This window comes from Cryptosporidium ryanae, assembly GCF_009792415.1.
Source record: "Cryptosporidium ryanae isolate 45019 chromosome Unknown contig_5, whole genome shotgun sequence".
NCBI lineage: Eukaryota > Apicomplexa > Conoidasida > Eucoccidiorida > Cryptosporidiidae > Cryptosporidium > Cryptosporidium ryanae.
This window is the reverse complement of record NW_027125531.1, coordinates 335,628-358,089: the sequence shown is the minus strand read 5'-3', so window position 1 is coordinate 358,089 and position 22,462 is coordinate 335,628. Positions and strand designations below refer to the sequence as shown.

At 29.7% G+C, this 22,462-nt stretch overlaps 9 protein-coding genes across 9 annotated transcripts; 6 read left to right on the top strand and 3 right to left on the bottom strand.

Annotated features, from left to right (window-relative positions):
* Window positions 1-49: 49 nt before the first annotated feature.
* FG386_002636 (uncharacterized protein) lies at window positions 50-525 on the top strand (the record flags this gene model as incomplete). Its single annotated transcript, XM_067342085.1, has 2 exons — window positions 50-89; window positions 413-525. 2 exons carry the CDS (start codon window positions 50-52, stop codon window positions 523-525), a joined length of 153 nt encoding a protein of 50 aa, XP_067197690.1.
* Window positions 526-716: 191 nt separating this feature from the next.
* On the top strand, window positions 717-1,907 carry FG386_002635 (uncharacterized protein; the record flags this gene model as incomplete). The annotated part of the gene is made up of 1 exon (XM_067342084.1): window positions 717-1,907. One exon carries the CDS (start codon window positions 717-719, stop codon window positions 1,905-1,907), a length of 1,191 nt encoding a protein of 396 aa, XP_067197689.1.
* Window positions 1,908-1,988: 81 nt separating this feature from the next.
* FG386_002634 (HRD1 like membrane associated RING finger containing protein) lies at window positions 1,989-3,746 on the bottom strand (the record flags this gene model as incomplete). The annotated part of the gene is made up of 1 exon (XM_067342083.1): window positions 1,989-3,746. One exon carries the CDS (start codon window positions 3,744-3,746, stop codon window positions 1,989-1,991), a length of 1,758 nt encoding a protein of 585 aa, XP_067197688.1.
* Window positions 3,747-4,894: 1,148 nt separating this feature from the next.
* Window positions 4,895-8,770, bottom strand: FG386_002633 (uncharacterized protein; the record flags this gene model as incomplete). Its single annotated transcript, XM_067342082.1, has 1 exon — window positions 4,895-8,770. The coding sequence occupies one exon, from the start codon at window positions 8,768-8,770 to the stop codon at window positions 4,895-4,897; it is 3,876 nt and encodes a 1,291-aa protein (XP_067197687.1).
* A 555-nt stretch (window positions 8,771-9,325) lies between these two features.
* On the top strand, window positions 9,326-10,123 carry FG386_002632 (apicomplexan specific coiled coil protein; the record flags this gene model as incomplete). Its single annotated transcript, XM_067342081.1, has 1 exon — window positions 9,326-10,123. One exon carries the CDS (start codon window positions 9,326-9,328, stop codon window positions 10,121-10,123), a length of 798 nt encoding a protein of 265 aa, XP_067197686.1.
* Window positions 10,124-10,291: 168 nt separating this feature from the next.
* On the bottom strand, window positions 10,292-12,919 carry FG386_002631 (uncharacterized protein; the record flags this gene model as incomplete). The annotated part of the gene is made up of 1 exon (XM_067342080.1): window positions 10,292-12,919. One exon carries the CDS (start codon window positions 12,917-12,919, stop codon window positions 10,292-10,294), a length of 2,628 nt encoding a protein of 875 aa, XP_067197685.1.
* A 715-nt stretch (window positions 12,920-13,634) lies between these two features.
* FG386_002630 (ATP-dependent RNA helicase) lies at window positions 13,635-17,426 on the top strand (the record flags this gene model as incomplete). The annotated part of the gene is made up of 1 exon (XM_067342079.1): window positions 13,635-17,426. One exon carries the CDS (start codon window positions 13,635-13,637, stop codon window positions 17,424-17,426), a length of 3,792 nt encoding a protein of 1,263 aa, XP_067197684.1.
* Window positions 17,427-18,583: 1,157 nt separating this feature from the next.
* Window positions 18,584-20,098, top strand: FG386_002628 (uncharacterized protein; the record flags this gene model as incomplete). Its single annotated transcript, XM_067342077.1, has 1 exon — window positions 18,584-20,098. One exon carries the CDS (start codon window positions 18,584-18,586, stop codon window positions 20,096-20,098), a length of 1,515 nt encoding a protein of 504 aa, XP_067197682.1.
* A 493-nt stretch (window positions 20,099-20,591) lies between these two features.
* FG386_002627 (uncharacterized protein) lies at window positions 20,592-22,145 on the top strand (the record flags this gene model as incomplete). Its single annotated transcript, XM_067342076.1, has 1 exon — window positions 20,592-22,145. The coding sequence occupies one exon, from the start codon at window positions 20,592-20,594 to the stop codon at window positions 22,143-22,145; it is 1,554 nt and encodes a 517-aa protein (XP_067197681.1).
* Between the last annotated feature and the right edge of the window lie 317 nt (window positions 22,146-22,462).

Genomic DNA, 22,462 nt, shown 5'->3' with positions numbered 1-22,462 from the left:
TATAGTGACGTAATTTTTTCGAGCACACAAACAAGTATTTGTGGGCCAAATGGTGGTTTTATCATTGTTAATAATACAAAAAAATCCTGGTTTGTTTCAAAAAATAAATATGGCAGTCTTTCCTGGAACTCAGTGTGGGATACATAATAGTCAAATAGGTTCATTAGCTGTTTAACTTCATGGATTAATTAAATCTCAAATGAATCACTTTGTTCAAGAAGCTTTAAAAACTTCGAAATTTTAGTAAATAAATTGTTAAAAATGGAATTCCACTGTTTGTAATGAAGTCAAAACCCATTTAGTTTCTATAAATTACTTTAAAAAAGAACAATTACCATGCGAATTAATATCTAAAGTTATTATGAGATTTAGAATAATACAATCGATCAATTTTTATAAAAAAAAAATAAAGTCTTTATTGTGTTTGGAACGCTTATTTACATTTTCAGAGAGGGAAATAATTTGAAAATGGAAAAGATAGGTAATTATATTTCAGAATGCGTAAAAACTGGAATTGAATTATGAAAATATTTGAGAAGAAAAATCAAAGAATCAAAAAATAATGTATAACCTATTTGAAAATACAATAAATGAATAAAAAGTATTTAAAATTATTTTTGAAGATTTTCAAAAATAATATTTAGTTCGAGAGTCTTAATTTAAATAAAAAAAATAAGTCTGGCGCAGGTTTTTGTCTCTACAAGAAGAATCAACTGATGTCCATATTAATAGTTAATGATATTGATTTATCTGAATGTGATAGTCTGAATATTATTGATTCAGTTTCTGGTCTGCTTAGAAGATTATTTTCAAGTGATGAATTTTTGAAAGAATACTCTGAATTTTTATTTTCTGTATATTTTGCCATAGATGATGAGGTCAAAAGTTCCTTGTTTGAAAGTTCATATTTTTGCGAGTTATATTGGCATCCAGTTAGCAGCTCTTGCTTAAACTTTGTTTATCTGTATAACAAATTATTTAATTACATCTCAAAGAATACAGAAGTTGCTAACTATGAAATTGAGAATCAAGTCATAGAAATAAATAAAGATTTAAAGACCCATACTAAACTAAAGTCTATAAAAGAACTTATAACTGGTATATTAATGGAGGATGTATTACTTGAATATAGCCTTTATGATAATTTCAGGAAAATATCAAGAAAAATTAACAGGACCCCATTAGATCTTGAATCATCAATTAAGAAGAACGATAATCTTGTTATAGGAAAGGATAGGCAACTTCTGATAATATGGATTGTTAGTTCTAGAAAATATATCACAAGGAAAAGATTGGGTGACTTGCAAACATACGTTGAATTAAACGAAAGCAGTATAATACCAAACGTTGAAATAAGGTACATAGTTCTAGAAAAAATTCAAAGAACAAATGATCATCATGGAGATGGTATCATTTTTATTGATTTAAGTAATTTAAGAGATACAATTTACGATTCAATTTTGGGTATTATTAATAAATTTTTCTATTCGGAAGAACACACCATCGTATTTTCACCAAAATCTACACTTGCTGAAATAGGTTATTTTGATGATTTATCGCTCATGGTTTCACAACTATATCCTAGTATTACTGCTTTCCCTATATTTATTAGAGATACTTGCAATAATTTATCATTACCACCTTTTTCAACAATAGTTGGTGTGATATCTTTTAAAAAGTACCAACCTTTACCAATAGTAACAAGAAGATTAATAAAACTCAAGAATTCGTCCGAGGGGAAAAAAGAAGCAGTAAAATCATTGATAATTTCGTTATATAAGAATAAACTAGCTATTGCACTAGAACTAAATGAAAAATGGTACGGGTTATTAATATCTATTACCATTGGTACCAGTTTACATCTTGCAATAGATATTTTAAAACCGGGTTATATTATTGCCGAGTAAAATTAAAACAGCAAACAAAATTTTACACATTGATAAATTAATAAAACAATAGAAAAGATTATAAATAAACAAATATTGTGATCAATAATTGGGGTTCACTTGCCTTCTAACTGTGTTAAGCAAGTCATTGAATGAATTTTTCATTTCATTTCCTTCAGAAAAAGGTAAACTGTCCTGCCCAAAATAATTACCTTTTTCCGTGATAATTGGATAAATGCTATGGTTTTCATTTGTGCTTCCTATATTTGGCTGAAAATTAATTAAATAATTTACATTGTTTAGCCAAATGTCTGCATTTTTTCTATAAATTTCACATGTTCCAGGGACAAATTCAAGTTTTTCTGAGCAGTTCTGATATTCTAAAATTTTTTGATTAGTTTTTAACAAATCTTGTGGTATGTTTGTTAATACTTGTAATAGATTACCATCATGACTGCAAAGGTAATTTTTGGTGCTTGATTTTTCAGTTGAACGAAAATGATTTCTGTTTAACAATGGGTGTGTTGATAATTTGTATTTCTTTATATTTAAATTAGTATTTTGATTGGAAGTATTGTGACTGCTTTGTATCTCAGAGACTACTAAACCTTTAAGAATACCACTTAGTGCTTTAATATTTATCTCAGTTGGGTTCTGACTTTCATTTTTATTTAAGTTTATTTGGTCAATGTAATTACCCACCTCTGAATCCTGCAAAACATTGTTAGATTGTAAATTACCATGCAATACATGGTTACCAACCTCAAATGTGTTGTTTAAATCCCCGTTAAAGTTGATATTGTTATCCTCTTCTATTCCACTTCTAATGCTAGTACCGTTTTCTTGAATATCATCCTGGATATTAATAGGAGACCTGCAGATTGGACAAGTTTGTTGTTGTATAAACCACGACTTAAGACAGTCCAAATGAAAAACATGTCCACAGGGAATTTTTTTAGAACCAATATATAGTGTATCCCTACAAACAATACACGTGTCAACTCTTTCAATTTCTTCAAGTGTTGCCTCTTGAAACTTAGTCTCCATATTTCTCGTTAATTTCCTATATCTTCTAAAAGATGATAATTTATTATACAAAGCCTTAATAATGTGGAAAATATCACCCATTATATACAATGGAATTCTTGATGGATTTAGTAGTAGAAATAATATAATAAATAGTAAATATGAAATCAACGAACATATATCGCCAACAACTTCCATATAGAATAACACTGCATTTTTATTTGACCAGACAAAAGTATGAGAGTTTGTTGAGTCTCCGTGGCCTTGATAATTTGAGTCTTCTTCTAATCTTTTCATAGTTAGCTGAAGTGCCTGAATTTTTAAATCAATAATATGAACAATATATTTTCCTATAGATATTACACACGATACGAATAAAGAAACACTTTCAAAAAATACCCATAATCTAAGTGTAGATTCTCTTGAAAGTAGCCCCAAATATCTAAAAATCAGACTTAAATCAATTACTAGTAATATATTTAATAGTATTGCAATTCTCATAATGCTGAAAACCTTTGGTTTTTCGACCTCAAACATGTGGTTAATCCTTATATGAGTTATCAAGTGTAACATTTTTAATAACAAAATTAATGTAATATACTTTGATAGGACCATTGCTCCAACCTCCACATTGTTAATTGTAGGACTGCTAAAAAGTAGGAAGAAAATAGTATCTAACAAAAATACTCTTCCTTGATCTATAATCTCTTCGATTTCAATATCTCGTAATCTCCCAACGAATATATTCAATATGAGCTTCCCAGTATAAAACATAGTTATAAAACCTGCATTCGTTATAACAATGGTTGATGCTTTTGTTACAGTTATGTGCATGATTATGTGAAAGAAATGATAGTCGTATACATTTATTAAATGCATAAATAATCCAACTAGTAGTAGAAAGCTCAACACAACGTATTGTTTAAATGTAATGGGAAACATTGTCCTTTATCATTTACATCAACCGTGTAAAATATGAAACTCGTAACTAAGAAAATCAGTTATATTCTTATTATAAGTAGTATTAATATGTCATAAACACTCCTTTTATTGCCTCTTATTGTCAAACACAAAATCCATATAATTAAATAAAAGAAGGTTAAAGTGAATTTTACCGCCCAATAAACCCGCAAAACTTTTTTTTAATCAAGGCCTAGGAAAGGATGTGATGGTGATGCTGAGTAAAACTACTGTCGTGACAATCTAAATAGAATATGCCAAAAAGAATGAGTACATTTTAGTACGACGATAAATATATTATTGTTTCATATTTGTAATGTATCTGAAGATATATAGTTATTTCGTTAGATACATTTACAAGTGTGGGTTAGATGGTTCTTATATGTTTATAAAAAATATATATATGGAAATAAATGAATGCTCTTTTTATAGCAATAACGTACTTCATACCGTGTTAATACACTCAGAGAGCTAGAAACATTTCTAAAAAAACCAATTTAGTATTACATCTCGATCACCATAAATTGTAGATTTATTAAACAAACTATTAAGGTTTAATTTAATTTATTGTTAAAGCTGAAATAATAAAACTAATTTGGGAATATATTCTATATAAATTTCATCAATTAAAGATCAATTTTATGTAGATAACTCCTATATACTTTTTTTTTTTTGTAAATATGCAAAAAGATAAATGTTGGTGTTTACTGATTTACTTCATATGTTTCTTTTTGTACACAGGGTTGATTTGTTTAACTCTATATGAGGAAAGAAAAGGGAGATGGTATTATGTAGGTTTAATTTCTGCACTAACTTCCACTTCTTGCATATTTGTTTACTGGAGATGGATTTCAATATCCATATTTTGTTCAAATCTGGCTTATTCACAGGAAAAAGCTAATTAGAAAGTTATTTAGATAGCTTTTCAAGTTTATTTTTAAAATAATATTATAAAGTTTTTTTAATAAAGAGGACATTAGAAGAAAATATATAAAACTCTTAAGTAATTGGGTTATGTAATATTACTGTGAAGTCTCTTGATTTTGCAAGCTTTTGCCTTCCACTATCTTTTTTCTTCTGTGAGGGATGTAAAATCCCTCCAAAAGATTTTCGATAACATCATACCTGGAGGATGTGTTTTTTTCATTTTTGTTAGAATTTAAGTCATTGTCTTTTGCATTTACTGGGAGAATGTATTCAATAAGGCTTTTTCTACTAATTAAATCCTGCCTCTTTGTTTCATTAGAGGTATTATTGTCTAGTGTAAAATTGTTTGTTAAACTACTGTTTCTGTTAATGTTGGAGTTTTTTCCAAAATAGAATTGTTTTAGGAATAAATCAGCTTTACTGTTTTCAATTCCACCCTCCTTGCTGTTATTTTTACTATTAAATGAAGATCCAGAATTTGATATTTCGTAATTGCTCTTGTTCAAAATCCTATATTGAATTACATTATCACCTTCAATAAGAAGATTGTCTAAGCTGCCAATCAGTTGAGTGGAAGTTATGCAACGATGTTCTATTTCCCTAATATCTGGTATTGCGTACCACCAAAACAAAAACATTCTCTTATACACTAATGTAATTCTACTAAAAAAAATTTGTTGGAAAAACCTCAAAACTGAACCTAAAATCAAAATCATTAAAAATATATACTTAACTGCGTAAAAAAATAAGTATTCATCAACAGTTAAGGGCAATATTTGAATGGGAATTATCTCATTTCTCATAGACAACTCTCCACAATTTTCAAGAGTAATATACTTTACTTCATTATACCCATTGTTATTTTTTGAAGTACATACTTGTCTATATACGTATTTTTCTGGATAATAATCATATATTCTTATACTTTTCAATAATATAAACAAGTTTCTATCTTCTATATGTATCATTTTGAAAAACCTTTTTAACCATTTACTTCTTGAGTTGTTGATATTTATTCTATTTCTTTTATTTAATATTTCAAATTGGATAAAATTATAAGGGTCTTTATGCATCAACCAATAAACAAAATTTATAAATAAATAACTCCTAAATAAAACGGAAATTTTATTATTTTTAAACATTATTTTAGTCAAATACCAACATAAATTTAAATTTATAACTATAATTGCCATTACAACTATTGTTAACAAAGGAATAATTGGATCTTCAAAATTTAGTGAATATTTTAATTTCATAATTAATGTTGATATATTTGCAAATGATTGTTGAACTAGTTGAACAATCATAATCAAATTTGAAATTTGGGACTGAATTGGTTCTAAATTTTGGTCATCAAAAAATATTGAAACAAACTTATCGTCATATTGATTTCTTATTCCAATTCTCAATTCTCCAAATGGAGTTTCCACAACTCCACTTTGGTCCAAGTAGTTTGAACAATCCTTTTTAAGTGAATTGTTATCTGATGTGACGTCTTTATCAAACAAACAATCCTTGAAATAATCTTTTCCTTTTCTAGTTTCTATATCAATATATTTTGTGAGTTCCATGGTGTTCGGATTTCCAAAAAATGTTAAGTTTTTGTTTCCATTCATTTTATTTATACTATTATCACTTGCATCGTTTGAGCTTCTTGAAATACAAATATATCCATCCCCATTTAATAAATCATATTGGAGAGTATGATCCTTTGAGATGATACTAGTTCCAAAGTACACTTCTTTAGGAATATATCCATCTACTTCTTTTATTATATTTTTTTCTCTAAAAAAATCCCTTTCATGCTGGTCGTGAACTTCTTCCTTAGTTTCATTACATTCTGCATGTTCACTAATTTCCTTTGTTGATTTGCTCTCAGAAGTAATCATTGAAGAATAGTATTTTGATGTAAAAAGAGGCTGTAAAACCCTGAATATATTATTTGATGTTGGATTTAATAAACTCATACCTTTATTTTTCTTGGAATATTTTTTTTGAACATTATACATCTGATTTCTTTTTTCTATATCTAACAGACCGATTCTTGTTAAATAATCCAAGTGAACTCTAGAAGCTATCTGAGATCCAAATTTATATGTTAAAGAGACAATTAATGGAAGAATAAAAAATGAAGTGAGTGAAAATGTAAAGAAGCTTTCAGTTTTTAATGCACTGTGAAAAACAAATAGCCAAAAAATTAAAATCATTAATTTATCGAGTCTGGACCTCGGGATCCTAAAATTTAATAAAAAACAAAATTTAGGTACCCATCTTGGATAATGCTCCAATAATAATTTCAATGATTCTGCATACCTTTGGAAGTACTGAGGTTCAAATGCCACAGGTAATATCCACCTTGTAATTGGTCTTTCTGTAACCAGGTTATGAAATGTGTTCAGAAGTAAATTAGCCTTGCTTTTACTTTCTGTTTCAAAAATCAAAGATATTTGAATGAAACCAAGCGTTTTTATTGGATTTGATAAACCAAATTCAGTAATACCAGGGACGGGCTTCACATATTTAGTTGTATCACTTGTTTTCGGATAAAGATGATACCAATTTGTTTCAAATTCACTTTTTATTTGAGAATATCCAAGTGGATTTTCTGAATTAAGTTTACACCCATATTTTATTGCTTCTTTATCTGTTCTTAGTATACTTGTATATTTGTTAAGGTCATTTTGTTTTTTAATGTCATAATTTACCTTTTCAGCATCAACCGAATCTTTTTTTTCATATAACAGTGCCCATTCATCTGCAGAATTACTTTTTTTCATAATTTTATTAGGTGAATTACCATCATTTCTATGATCATCTTTTGTTTTCAAGGAAAATAATTTACCAAAATATCCATTATACAATTTGGAGATGAACAATTCAAAATGCTCATTATTAAATGAAGGTAAGCTTCTTACTTTATTGTATACAATATTTGAAATAGGTATTGTTACTTTTCCAAAGTGCATATAATCGTAAATTACTTCCCACTTGTGTTCTTGATACTTTACATCAATGTTCCTAGCTTGGGGATCAAAGTCCTGCTCATCAAACACTAGCTTACAATTTGGTTTCAAATGTTCAATTCGAATAACCTTATATTGTTTGTAACTGCTCGAGAAAGAAGTACTCGAATCCTTTTTTGCGCTCTGGTTAATAGTGCTATTGTGAATGCTGTTAGAAGTATTGTTATTTAAAGTGTTTGCTTCATTATCTCCATCATTCAAATTATCATTATCTATACTTGAGTATTCCTCTTCAAAGTCTCTTTCCATAGAATGAACTAATTTACCATAACCTTGATCAAAATTTTGATTTTTTGAGCAGTAAAAATCATCAACGATATATTCACTATTTCTATTTTGAATGTGCTTGCACTCTATTGGCACCCTGCAAATAAGATCAATGTTTAAGTCTGAATATAGGTCATTTACCTGAAAGGATTCATTAAAACTAAATAAAACCTCCCTGGCTCCAGTATTATTATTTATTCCATTCAGTTTATTTTTGTCGAACAAATCTGTAGTTGGATTCTTATTTCCCTCGCCACTACACATTTGCTTCTCAAATCCAGAAACTTTTATAAATTTTTCATTATCCTCAAAACAAACAGCTTCGCTATTACCTAAACTTCTTTTTGGAGACAATACAATTGGACTATACGCTGGAATTTCCAAAATAAAATCCTTTGTGCTTACGGGTTTGCTCGTAAGCATTTGTCCCTGAACAGTTATTTCCAATACCCATTCTGCTTTATCTCTCATAATAAAATTTCGAACATCCCTATTAAACCCCATTGGGGAAACTATCGCTCTATCTATTTTTATTTTAAGAACTCCTATATTACTTGAATTCTTAGCAGATTTGTATATTTTAGACTTTTGATCTCTTATCGCATATAAATTAGGATCTGATTCTACTATTGGTTGTCTATTCAAAAACCTAGATCCTGCAACTTTTTTCAATAACTTCATCAAAGATGACTAAAAATATTAATTTAATGTTACTATTATGAATTTAAGAACTATAATAAACTTACTGATTGAAAATCGTTTAAACTGCTCAAGTGGGCACTTGAGTTATCCACTATCTGATCTATTACATTACCAAGAACATTTTCACCTATCTGAGTGAACTTTTCATTTATTAGCCTTGCAATACCTGAAGGATCTAACATCTTTGTAATTACAAAACCAGATATAGCTGTGTATTCTATTCATAAAGTACCGAAAATGGCGCCACACATTATTTAATTGTAGTTGAGTGTGGTTACCGCCATTTTCGAGATTGTGGCGCTGTTGCTGAATGCAAGCTTGCTTCAAAATAAGGCATTATAATGAAAAATAAATCAGGAAAATAGTGGGAACTTATCCTAAAGCAGTAAGAGTAGGTTTTAATAAGATTAATAATTTGCTTAAATAGTTTAATACAAATAACAATAAATTCTCTTTTTGATTCACAAGTTGAACTCGTGCACTTGACTTGGATCTACAAAATCCTAATTGCTTGTGAGACTAATTCATATGGAGATGGATGGAAATATTTCATCATCCAAATCTGGAACCTCTGGTATCCCACCAATGTCATTTTCACCAGAAATTCAAGGTTTCATTGTTACTAAATTTGATCCACTTCTTTCAATAGTAAAAGAGTTAAATGATCATGTACAATCCTCAGATAAAGAAAGACTTAGATTGGAATATAGAATCTCAAGAATTGAAAGAACTTTGGAAAGTCTTATTAAAATAGTTACTGATCTTGGATACAAACTTCCTGAAGATAATGAATTTGAGAAGAATATTCCTGAATTAAAGAGTGAATTAAGTCTGCTACTGTCTGGTGAAGAAAGTGTAACCGCTCCTTGGCTTTTCTCAGTGCAGTCGGGAACGCCAATATCCTCCCTCCAAATACTTTTAGAATTTTCACAACCCAATACCGAAGTTCTGTTGGCGGATACATGGAGAAGAGAAGAAGATATGTGGATAAGTTTTCTTGATGATCTTCCTGACGAATTTTCAACAAGGAGACCTGAAAGTCTTTCCCTTGTTGACCTGAGAAGGGCTGCAAGAAAGGCACTACTGGAGGTAATTAGAGGTGAGCTGTTGCTTGTTATAAGAAATGTTCCTGGGAAGCAAGAAGTACCACATAATCCTTTACCTGTAACTCTTGTCGCAATATTGGCTGCTGCTTTCTCGGAGGCATGGGAGAGAGTTGAATCTTCAGATCCCAATTCTCTTGGGAGACTTGCACTCGTACTTGAGGGTGATAATATTGGAAGTAGACTTCGTGCAGGTAAAAAGAAATTTGCAATAGAAGCACTGAATTAACTCAATATGTGTGCGCCTTTGCTTTTCCTAGAAATAGATCTTTCTAAAAAAAAAAACTTACTAATGTAATATTTACTCACTACTATTACTGTAAAATACCACATATTTATTTAGACAATTATGTACAAATATAATTCAATTTATTTACAGTCACTCTAAAATTTGTTCCTAAGAATTGTTCGCATCAAGTATTGTGTCGCCTGTCACCCGGTTCAATATTACTTTTGTCTGAACTAACTTATTTTTATCTGTATAATTTTTGTCTTCATGTTCGCTGTTAATATTCTTATCTTCTTCTGATTTATCATATATATCCTCTTTTTCATCAATGCTTGTATCATTTGCCATTACATCACCTTTAAACTCATTGTTACTAAAATCAGTTTTATTGTCAAAAATATTCGTTTCATTAAATTGTAAATTTTCATTTCCAGTTTCATTAAATTCTTCTTTCCCATTTTCAGACCTACTTTCGTTGATTTTTTCAATACCAAAATCGATCCAACGCCCACCTCCAAATACTGAATTTACCAATAAGTTAAAAATATTATTGAAATGTTTCCCTATTGATTCTTTCTGTTTTTCTATTTCCTTATAAGCAATGCAAAATACTTTTGGTGAAAACTCTCCATTAACACATTTTAATTTATCACTTGCTCCTGTTACTTTATACCCATAATCACATACTATTTCAATTTCCTCTTCATTAATATAGTATTTTTTCTCAGGAACAAGTTTTGAAAATGGTATATTTGGAGGATAGCATATTCTTCTTTTTAATATGTTAATGTTTTGGGTTTGTAATTTTGCAAATTCTTCAGATTCTCCATCAATCAACATTTGTTGTTTTATCTTTTCAGCTGCTTCATTTGTTAATTTTGTTTGTGTTGAGATATAATTAGCTGCAACTAGATCTTTATCTGTCATAGTTCTACCAAAGTTCCTGTCAACACAAATGGAATTTTCTGTATCTTCATCACTAACATCTAAACCATTTTGTGCTTGCCAGTTACAATCAAATTTTCGATTGTTAAAATCAGGGAATTTTTCATTTTGTATTCTCTTAATAGTATTACACATTATTTCTTGAGAACACCACATACATCCTCTCATAACACCATTTAAGTCTTGTTTCATGAAGTCTCTGCTTTGGAAGCAGTCATTCACACATGCTTTTCTCGGAACAACATAATCAAATCTGCACTCTAAATATTCTTCGCATGCATCTTTTTTATTTAAAAGGCTACAATCCAATAAGCACATGTCGTAGACATCATCGTAAAAGCAATTTTTTATTGCATCGCACTTCTCCTTTTGACCATGAAATTGAAAACATTTACTAAATGATCCCTTCTTCCTTTTTGCTGTTATAGCTGCTGTTATATTTCTGGAAAGTGCAGCAACATCAAACAATAGTTCTCCAGTTACAGGATCTCTTTTTTCATACCACTTTTTCTTTTTCTGTAAGGGCTGATTCTCTTTTTCCATTTTCTTTGCATCATAATCTTTCTTTTCTTGTATCAACGCCTCCATCTTTTTATCAGTACTTTCCTCATTTCCTGCATTATCTTCGTGTTCATTCTCATTTGCTAAATTGTCTGCTGGTGATAAAGACATTAATTTTTCAATCAGCTCTTTATTTGACTTGTACTCATCTGAATCAGAGGTATAGTTATTATTCAATTCTGGTTTATTGTTATTATTATTCATTTCTGTGCTCTGATCATCATTATTTTCATCTTTATGCATTTTAATCTCAGTTTCTTTGGTATTCGTATTTAATTCTGTATTTTTTTCTTTCGATGAATCATCAGAATCTAATCTTTTTATAGTAATTATATAATTGTTATTTTTTTTTCCAAATTCTGTTTCATTTGAAAACTTAGATGTTAATTCTTCCTTCATTTCCTTTACTACTCTCTCAATATCACTTAACTTGTCTACTTTTTTTTCTACTTCTAATTCTTTTTGAACATCATCGGGATTAGCTGTAATTTCATCTTTAATTGAATTTGTATTATTTTTTTCATTTAAATTTCCTTCAGGTGTTTCTTTGTCAAAATTATCTATCTCAAGGGCTGTTTTTTGTGATAATTCCGAACTTAATTTATTTTTATTATCTAAATCTTCAGTAGACTTGTTTTCGCCCTCTTTCATTTCTGTTGATTTATTTACTTGTTTTTTCACAACAGAATTCTCTTCAAGCCCATTTTTATTAATTAATTTAGATTCATTAATCGTTTCTTCCCCTGAATCATTCTCTATTTCACTAGTACCATTTTGAATTTTACTTTTTGTCTCCATGACTTCAATATATTTATCATTTATAGGCTCACCCAAATTGGTTTCTTTTTTTTCTTCTTTTTCACTGATATCTATATTTGTTTTATTTTCTTCTTTATTTTTTGAATCTCTATAATTCTCTTCTTCATCTTTTGAATCATCACCTTCTGCTTCTGATAAGCTTGTGGAATTTCCTTTGAGTACATCTTCCTCATTTTTTTCTGATTTTTGTTCACTTTCTGAACTCTCTTCTGCAGGTTTACCTTCTAATATTTTTTCCCCACTATTTGAATTAGAATTGCATTCTGTTTCATTATATTCTGCATTGATTTCTTTTTTCATAGAACTCGTAAAATTTTGTTGCAAAATAGCTTCATCACTATCCTCGACATCATTTTCTGTGAATGCTGACTCCGCAAGTTCAGAACAGTTACATCTTGAATTACAGTCAATATCATAAAAAACTATGATAGTGAATATTATAATGAAGCAAATCCTTAACTTGGTAATCATTTAAATTCATATATTACTAAATCTTACCGAACTCCTCTTTCTTTTAGTTGTTATTAAAATTCATAAATCTTATTAGTACCAAACCTAGTGGGCAAGCCTGACCGAAAAGACATAACGGACAAAACTATTTCACACAATTATGAGCGGCAAAAGTCATACATTTTATGTTGATTGTAATAAAACTATGTTTTAATTCAAATATAATGACTTAAAGTTAAGTGTTCAGTATCTAGTAAGTTTAATTCATGTATAAAATATATGACTTTTGATAAATTAAACTACGTTCTTAAAAATAACCTAAATGTTTCCAAAATTTTTAAATGGTTATTTGACTTCACTAAAATAAAATTAATTCAGATATACATAAGTAAAATATAAAACAAAATAGAAATTAAACTAATGACATAGTAAATTATTATTATAATTTATAGAATTTAAATCTTAATATTTTTATTTAAAATTGTATATTTTCTCATGCATTCATTGCATTTCACGCTGCCGGCCTAAAACTAGCGGTAAAGATGGCATTTGTAGGCGGTACCAGCAAAGGTAAAGGCTGACAAGAAAATAGAGTTTTTGCAGCTCTCATTTTATGAGTTTCTTTAGTGAAAGATTATAATTCATAATATTGATTATTAAATTGTTATTAAGCAAATTTTATACACTTTAAAAACTATTTTGATACCAATTACTATGGATGTTGGTATAAGTTCTAATGGACGCACTAATAGGTGAATTATCTAAAGTAATAAAAAAAGCCCGTGTTGAGGAGAATAAAAAAGGGGTGGATTTGGGAAATCCCCAAAACAATCAATGTTTAAAACAAGAAAAAATTTACAAGCACAATGACGACAGTATGAGGGTTGAACATGTAATTTACGAATCTGGTACAAATTGTGTACACGAATGTGTTCGTCCGTGTGGATATGTGGCACCGACAGATTCAAAGTTCAAAGCGAAATACGATGTGAATGGGAAAAAAATTCTTGCCAGAGAGTACTCTTTTAAGCTGGACACATTTCAGGCTGTATCTATTGATTGCTTGGAAATTGGAGAAAGCGTTTTGATATCTGCACATACATCTGCAGGTAAAACATGTGTAGCTGAGTATGCTATAGCAATGGCTTTAAAAAACAACCAAAGAGTTGTATACACGTCTCCAATTAAAGCTCTAAGCAATCAGAAGTATAGGGATTTAAGAAATTCATTTGGTGATGGTAATGTTGGTTTACTTACTGGTGATGTTACTGTAAACCCATTGGGATCAATTATGGTCATGACCACTGAAATTTTAAGGTCTATGTTATATAGAGGTAGTGAATTAGTGAGAGAAATTGCATGGGTAATATTTGATGAGATACACTATATGAGAGACAAGGAAAGAGGAGTTGTATGGGAGGAGTCAATAATTTTATTACCAGATACTGTGAGGTTAGTGTTTTTGTCTGCAACTATCCCAAACCATCTAGAATTTGCAGAGTGGATATGCAGAACAAAACATCAGCCATGTCATGTTGTTTATACAGATTACAGACCTGTACCACTTCAACACTTTGTATTCCCTGCCGGAGGCAACGGCATATACCTTGTTGTAGATGAAAATAAGGTGTTTAGACAAGACAATTATTCAAAAGCACTTTCTACACTAAAATTATCCACTGAAATTACAGCTTCACAAAAGGATCTTAAGAAGAATTCAAGTAAAAATCAACAAAGAATTGATTTGGAAAGTATAATAGAAATGTGTCAAGATAGAAGCTACTTACCAATTATTGTGTTTTCATTCTCTAAGAAGGATTGCGAATTGAATGCGCTTTCGTTAAAAAATGTTGACCTTTCAACAGAAGAAGAAAAGGAGAGTATTGAATTTATCTTTAATAGTGCATTAGCTACATTGGCGGAGGAAGATAGGAAAATACCACAAGTAATTGGTATGTTACCTTTGTTGAGAAGAGGAATAGGAATTCACCACGGGGGTCTACTTCCAGTGGTAAAGGAGATAGTTGAACTTTTATTTGGAGAATCATTTATCAAGGTTTTATTTTCAACAGAAACGTTTTCTATGGGAATTAACATGCCTGCAAAAACGGTAATTTTTACTTCACTTAGAAAATTTGATGGAAATGAGTATAGAATTATTAATTCAGGAGAGTTCATACAGATGAGTGGTAGAGCTGGAAGGAGAGGATTAGACGATAGAGGAATTACTATTACAATGATAGATGAGTTAGCTGATCCCTGGGCTATAAAGTCAATGCTTACAGGACAGCCACTAAGAATAGATAGTCAGTTTTATATAGGGTACAATATGTTATTAAACCTACTAAGATTGGAGGGAGCAGACCCAGAGTACATGATTAATCGTTCATTCTCCCAATTTTTAAAAAGGAAGAAAACAGTCTCATTAACTGAGGAGAAAAAAAGAATTAAAGAAATTTTAGAAAAGTATTCAATCAAAAACCCACAATTAAAAATTAGTAATTCAAGTGTAAATAAGAAAAAGAACAAATCTAATTCAAACTTTACTAATGATAATAAATCAACTTTAACAGGTAATTTCACTGTAGTTAGTCGGAAGGTTGAGGGGATAGACGACATTTATGATTCGTTACAAGAGAAATTGATTAAGCCCGAGTTTCCAACTTTAAAAAGCTTATTGTTTTCATATTCGTATTTCTTTTATTTGTCAGGATTTAATGTTGTCTGCAACGATGTAGACTCAATAAATTTAACTGATTTTTATAAGAAATATAATTTAGCTTCAAGTTTACATTCAATTACTATACCTGGAATAAATGAGATAGTTTTTGAGGAAAAGGCAATCGATAAAATGATAAATGACTTTATTAAGCTCTCATATAATAGATTTAACATTAAGTCGAATGAAGTAAATTATGAAGTTGATATTATTTTGAAGAGTATTAGTGATTCGAAAAAACTTGAAGAAAATCTTATTGAAATAGGAAGTTCCCTCTACAAAAACTTATGTGAGCTTGTCGAATTAAATAGATCAATTAAAAGTTTTGTCATTAATTCAAAGGTTCTGCATAGATTTTATTCACCTGGAAGATTAGTATTTGTTAGATTTCCATATATCAAACGCGAAGATGTGATAAATTTTGACAAGTTTGATACTGGTAATAATTTAAATGAGACTAATATGGAAAAAAATAATGTATTTTTTGATTATATGTTTTATCCTAACTCATTCTTTGGATTTGAGGACAGACAAATTTTAGATTTTGGCTGGGGAGTAGTTCTTAGCAATCCAATACATAAGAATAACAAAACCAACAATGGTTTTGTACTCCAACCATTGATAGATAATGAAAAAGGAGTAAATTTGGGCTGTGACAATATTGGTAATTCAAAAGAACATTGTGACACAAATCAATATTATCTTAAAATACTTTTGGACAAAAGAACACTACCTAAATTTGTTTACAATAGTATTTTAAAGGAGTTGGAAAATATAGGTGATTCGATTAGTGATAGTACCAATTATTTCATTTTGAATTGTTCAATATCAACAATTTGTGATATAAGTACAATTAGATTGAATATTCCAGAATTTAACACTACTCCTACAAATTCTAATATATCTATTTTGAAGTCTTTGGAAGTATCTCTCGTTAAGGTTCTTAATCACTTGGGAAGTGAAAGAGTTCCACTTTTAAATTATTATGGAGATGACATAATTAATATTGATTCTGAAACTCCAGGTTCAAATGTGTGTTCCAAGCTTTTTAGATTTAAGTTACTACAAAAACAAATATTAGAGAACTCTATTTTAATAAAAAATGCACCTTCACTAACCCTGGTTTTATTATTTGTATGTTCTCACAAGAAACATTTAGAGAAAAGAATCATGAATATTTCAAATGAGCTTTGCTCGAATCAATATGATTCAATTATGCAAAGAGAACTTGCTGGGATGAGAAAAGTACTAAAACGCCTTGATTATATAAATGAAGATGGAATTGTTCAACTAAAGGGTAGAATTGCCTGTGAAATTTCATCTTCAGATGAGCTACTAATTACAGAACTGCTTTTTAACAATGTGTTTTTCCAGGAACTCAAAATTGAATATATTGTTGCAATTTTATCATCACTACTTTATGATGAGAAGTACCAGGAACCTAAACTTGAGGACCCGATTCTTTCTACTGGATACGAAAATATTATTGAAGTAGCCAAAATGATTGTAAATATATCTGAAGAATCTGGATTAGATATTGATATTGATCAGTACTTAAACAAATTTAGACCACAAATAATGACTGTTATTTTAAAATGGTCAAAAGGCGAAAGTTTTGAATCTACATTAGAGAACACAAGTCTTTATGAAGGAAGTGTGATAAGATGCTTAAGAAGGTTAGAGGAGTTATTGAGGCAAGTTGCAAGTGCTACAAAATCAATAGGAAACGAGGATCTAGAAAACAAACTCAAAGAAGGAATTTCATTAATAAGAAGGGGAATTGTATTTACCCCAAGCCTGTATTTATGAGGAATATTGTCATATTATTATTTCAATTATACTAGGTCTAGAGTTCTGATAATTTTTGTTCATGTTATTTTTTTTTATTAATGATATCCGTAGAAAACACTTTTTTACTTTCAAACCCGGTTTTGTAAAGTTGAAGGTTTTAAAAATTAATGGTGGAGCCGCGTAGTTACCTTAGTTCATACAAGCGAAATATAGTAATTTGGTCTTTTTAATAACTCTCAACAATGGTAAATTACCCTGACGATATAATTTACTCCTCTAAATATGAGGATGATGTATATGAATATAGGTGCGTGATTCAGACTTTAATTGATATTTGATAACTTGAAGTTTAACACGCGAATGTTTGAAATGTGCAATTTATTAATTAGACATGTTACACTACCTAAATCTGTAAGTTTAGAGAGTTTATTTTTGACCGCATAGTTAATTTGAAGAGGTTGTATAAAAATATGATATTCAATTTACTTTTTAACCTTATGAGATAGATCACTAAAAAAGCACAAGCAATAATACACTCAAAACCCAATGGTTTGCTTTCCGAACAAGAGTGGAGGATGTTAGGGGTTCAACAATCAAGAGGTTGGCAACATTATCTAGTTCACAAGTAGGTTGATATACATTTTTTAAGTATGGGTTTGAAATCAATAACTGTTTGCTAGACCCGAACCACATATTTTGTTATTTAGAAGACCGCTGGGGACAAATCCTCAAACAGGTAGGTCATTAAGGAGAGGAATCAAACCTCATTATTTAATACTAAAGTAACTGGCGAATACGCTTATTTTCCCAAAGGTTTGGTTGATTCATCGTGGTTGAATATGAAAAGTCAACACTTATAGAATAAACAAACTTTGCCTATTTTTTGTTTGTGGGAATTGAACTTTAGCATTTTTAAACTATTATTACTCTTTCTTTTTTATTTACTTAGATTAAATTTACACTAAATAGTTATATTGATAATAAATTGTAAATCAATATATTCTTTATAATTCTCTTATATACTTTTTTCGATGACTTTCCCATGATCACTTTATTTTAAATGGAAGGCGCTAAACTCATTTTCCTTAATTTTAATGTTATGATACTGTATATAGACTGGATAAAATATTTTACATAACAAGCAACTTTTTTTAATATAATAGAGGTAAAAAACAATGGGAGGTGTCTGCAGGTTACTGATTTTTTTTTTGTTAGTGATTCACTTACTTAATTTTCATACTGTTTATAGTTTTTATAGTGCTGTTGCATCTCCAAGCGCAAGTACGACAATAACTGCATATTCATTGGGTTCCTCTACAGTTACAATATATTATATGCTAACTCAGGCACGGAGAGGTCCATTGGGAAAGATTTTAGCGGGGATATTTCTTCCGATCCAGAAGAATAGAGAAGGTGACTACTATTTTGATATTGAAACTGATTATTGGGATGGCGATACATTAATGGTTGCATCGAGTTTGCTTTATTATTATAGCTTGTCTGTGAACCCAAATCTAAATGATAGGTATTCAATTTATTCAAGTAAGATACTTCCCAAATTCCCTTGGGGAGAGATTAAATTGGAGGAAGATCCATTTAATGGAGTTAAGAAAATATATGATTACATTGTTTCACTCAAGGGTGGAATAGTTAGAGTGTCACTAAATAATGTTGATATTTGGCAACTGCACTTCTTGGCAGTAATAAAAGAGTATTCCAAATCTAGAAAAAAATTTAGTTTGAAAGAACAGCTTGCGAAACTAAGATGGAAAAAAAAGAATAAGGATAATTTACTTGAAGTTAATCAACATGAAAACAATAAAAATGACATAAATATTGATAGGAACGATTCAACAAAGGATGTTATAAAAAATATTGTTCAGCAAAGAAATTTAAAAACTATAAATGAGACTATATTCAATGGCCAGAGGTCTACACTAGATGTTTACCTTCAGGTAAAAAAACTTGAATCTTCATCAGTGATAACTGATTTTGTAAACAAAAAGAAGCGTTGTACTGGGAGACTAACTGTAGTATGCAAAAACAAAACAAACTCAAAGGTTAAATACCTGTCTGTTCCATGGATTCCAGGGGAAAGAAATGCAATCGATGAGTTAAAAGTAATTTATGAATATGCAAAAACACTTGATGATAATTCAATTAATGAAATATGCGAGAAAAATAGATTAAATAAGAGCCTCGCAAATTTTTCACTAGCTTTTATTCTATATCTAAGAGAGAGGCAATTCGATAGCAACTATATTGACCTAATTAATTTCAAAATAGGCGGATTTAGAAAATTACTGAATAAATTCTCTAGATTTGGATCTTTTTTCTTTGACTTGTTTGGACTATCTCACAGAAAAAATGCAACTATTCTTGCTCAATGGAAGAGAATTCAAGAGGAGCAGTGGAAATTAAATCCTTCAAAAACTATAGAATTTTTAATTATGGGTGCTCACATCCAAGAACTAAGATCTGATAAATACTCGTCCACAGAATGGTCAGAGTTCGACTTTGTTATCGGTTCAGTTGTTCATTTTTTCGTTATAATCCTTGGTGTTCCACTTCTATACGGTCAGTACATAAGCAAAGTTAATAGAAGACATTATTTGGTTGATAGAGAAGCTCAAGGCCTGCAGAAATATAATGTTCCAAATCCTCATTCTGTCAAATATGAAATAGAATAAGATATATCACTCATTTTATTTTTGAACATCACATACTATCAGACTTAATTGCTTATTGTAATAGAGGCTAATATTTTTTCTAAAGAAAACAGTAAATTCTCAGTTATTTCAGATATATGTTTGAATCACAGATACTTCTATTTCTTTAAATAATTTGGCGCCATATTTTATTATGCATTTAAAGTTGCATGTTTATATCCAAATACCGGGTACCTTTAATAAGCGACTATTTAGTAAATTGAATTATTTTTAGAGTTTCAATGTTTCAAATATGATAAAAAAATTCAAGAGAAAAGTATAATGAAAAAGTATTTTGGTTTGATAATAGATTATAACCATCATTTTTTGTATTAACTTTTTTTTTAAACTTATACCGGTATGACAACGTCTCTTAAATTATACTCGAAATTGTAGATATTGTATTATTATAGATATTTCTTTTTTATTATATATTTTTTTTTGAAATCTAGGTTATAAGAAATAAGTCTGAATAATGAACATCATGTACTTTTATTTAAATACGTTTCTGGTATTACTTCAGCTTTTTAGATTGATAGTGTTGAGTCATGGATTTGAATCACTGAGCGTTTCTACATCAATTGGTTTGATCGGTGGAACTGCAGTTTATTACATGCTAACACAGACTTACAGAGAGACTTTAGGGGGGATTCTTGCAGGAAGAAGATGCCCTGTGCTCGAAAATGGAACAAAAGATAAATTGTTATATATAGATACATATAAATGGGATGGTGAAACCAAGACAACAGTTTCTGGACTACTTTATTATTTCTCTATACTAGTTACTGAATTTCCATTTACTCAATACAAAAAAGGAGAGAATATAGAATTTCCCTGGGGTCAAGTCGATATTAACAATGATCCATTGGAAGAGACTTTTAAAATAAGGGAGTATTTGGACTCTATTTCAGGTGGTTTTATCAGATTAAATATAACCGAAATAGATAGATGGAATTTATATCCTTTGGGAATAGCAAGGCTTATTTCTGAAAATAGAGAAAAAACGATAAATATTGTCGAGGAAGGAATATCAAATTCATTGAACAAAGTAAAAAACTCTATAGAAAAGTCTTCTAAAGGGAAAAAAAACAAGAAATGTGATGATAAAAGCAGTGAAGAAAAAAATTGCAACAATAATAAACTTTCAGATATGATTAGTGTGCCACATAGAAGAGCAATTAGTTCAAAATCCCCAATTCATGTTGACAAAAATAATCCAAAGGTTAGCTATACCTGTCCAAATTGGGCTCCAGGTGGTGATACATCTTGGGATGAGCTTGTTTCTATATATAAATACTTGGAGCCAATATTTAAAGGAAAGAAGGTATTAAGCAAAATAAATGTAATTTCAAGAAATAATAATTTGGAGAGATTTTCACTTTCTTTTGTGTTATTTTGGAGAGAGAGACAATATGATATTTCTTCTATTGACCCTGTAAATTACAGTAGTAGCAGTTTTAGAAAGTCACTTGGGGTTATAGAAAGGTCATATGCAACAATCACTGACGTTGCATCCTTGGCCCATGGAAAGCGTAATGGACCGAAGGTTGCTCCTTGGAAACTCATACCAGATTCAATGTGGAAACACAACCCGTTTCAATCATTTGAAAGAGTTGTGTTTTCTGTTTATTCAGATGAAATAAAAAAGGTAAAGTATAATTCTAAGGGCTGGAATGTCTACGATTATTCGATAGGTGTTGTATTTCATACATTTTCAAGAGATATTGGGCTTCCTTTTATTTTTGGTCAGTACCAAGAAAAAGTATCAGATTTAAAAAAATTATACAGTAGAAATCCACTTATGCTAGAGAAATACGAATTGGGGGATAATGGATATGAAAAAATTAAAAAAAAAAGACCACAGAAAAGGAAATTTACAGAAACACAACAAGAAAAACAAGGTGAAGTTTCAAACGGGGAAGGCACTAAAGATTCTAGTCAGTTTAAAAAAGGCTATCAAGAAAATAGTGTAAATAGTGTTAATTCAAATGAATTAAAGTCCACAAACAATGAAATTAAAAATAATTAATCAAGTGATAAAAACAAATAAGGAAATTGCACATTTGCATTACCAGTATCTATAAATAGGCGGGATTCTGGAAGTCATTACAATAATGTCAATTTAATCGACATAAAAACCGTTTAATAATATATTTACATAAAAGGTATCTTGGCAGTGATAAGAACAATTTACAATGAGGGGTATTTAGCTAAAATGGGGGAAAATTTACTTTTATTGGAGTAAAATATCAAGTAGTCTATAAGTAAAGTATTTATATTGATAGGTAGTAAGAGTAATAAATGGGGGTGATTAAAATACAACAAATAAAAAGTGCATTAATGCAA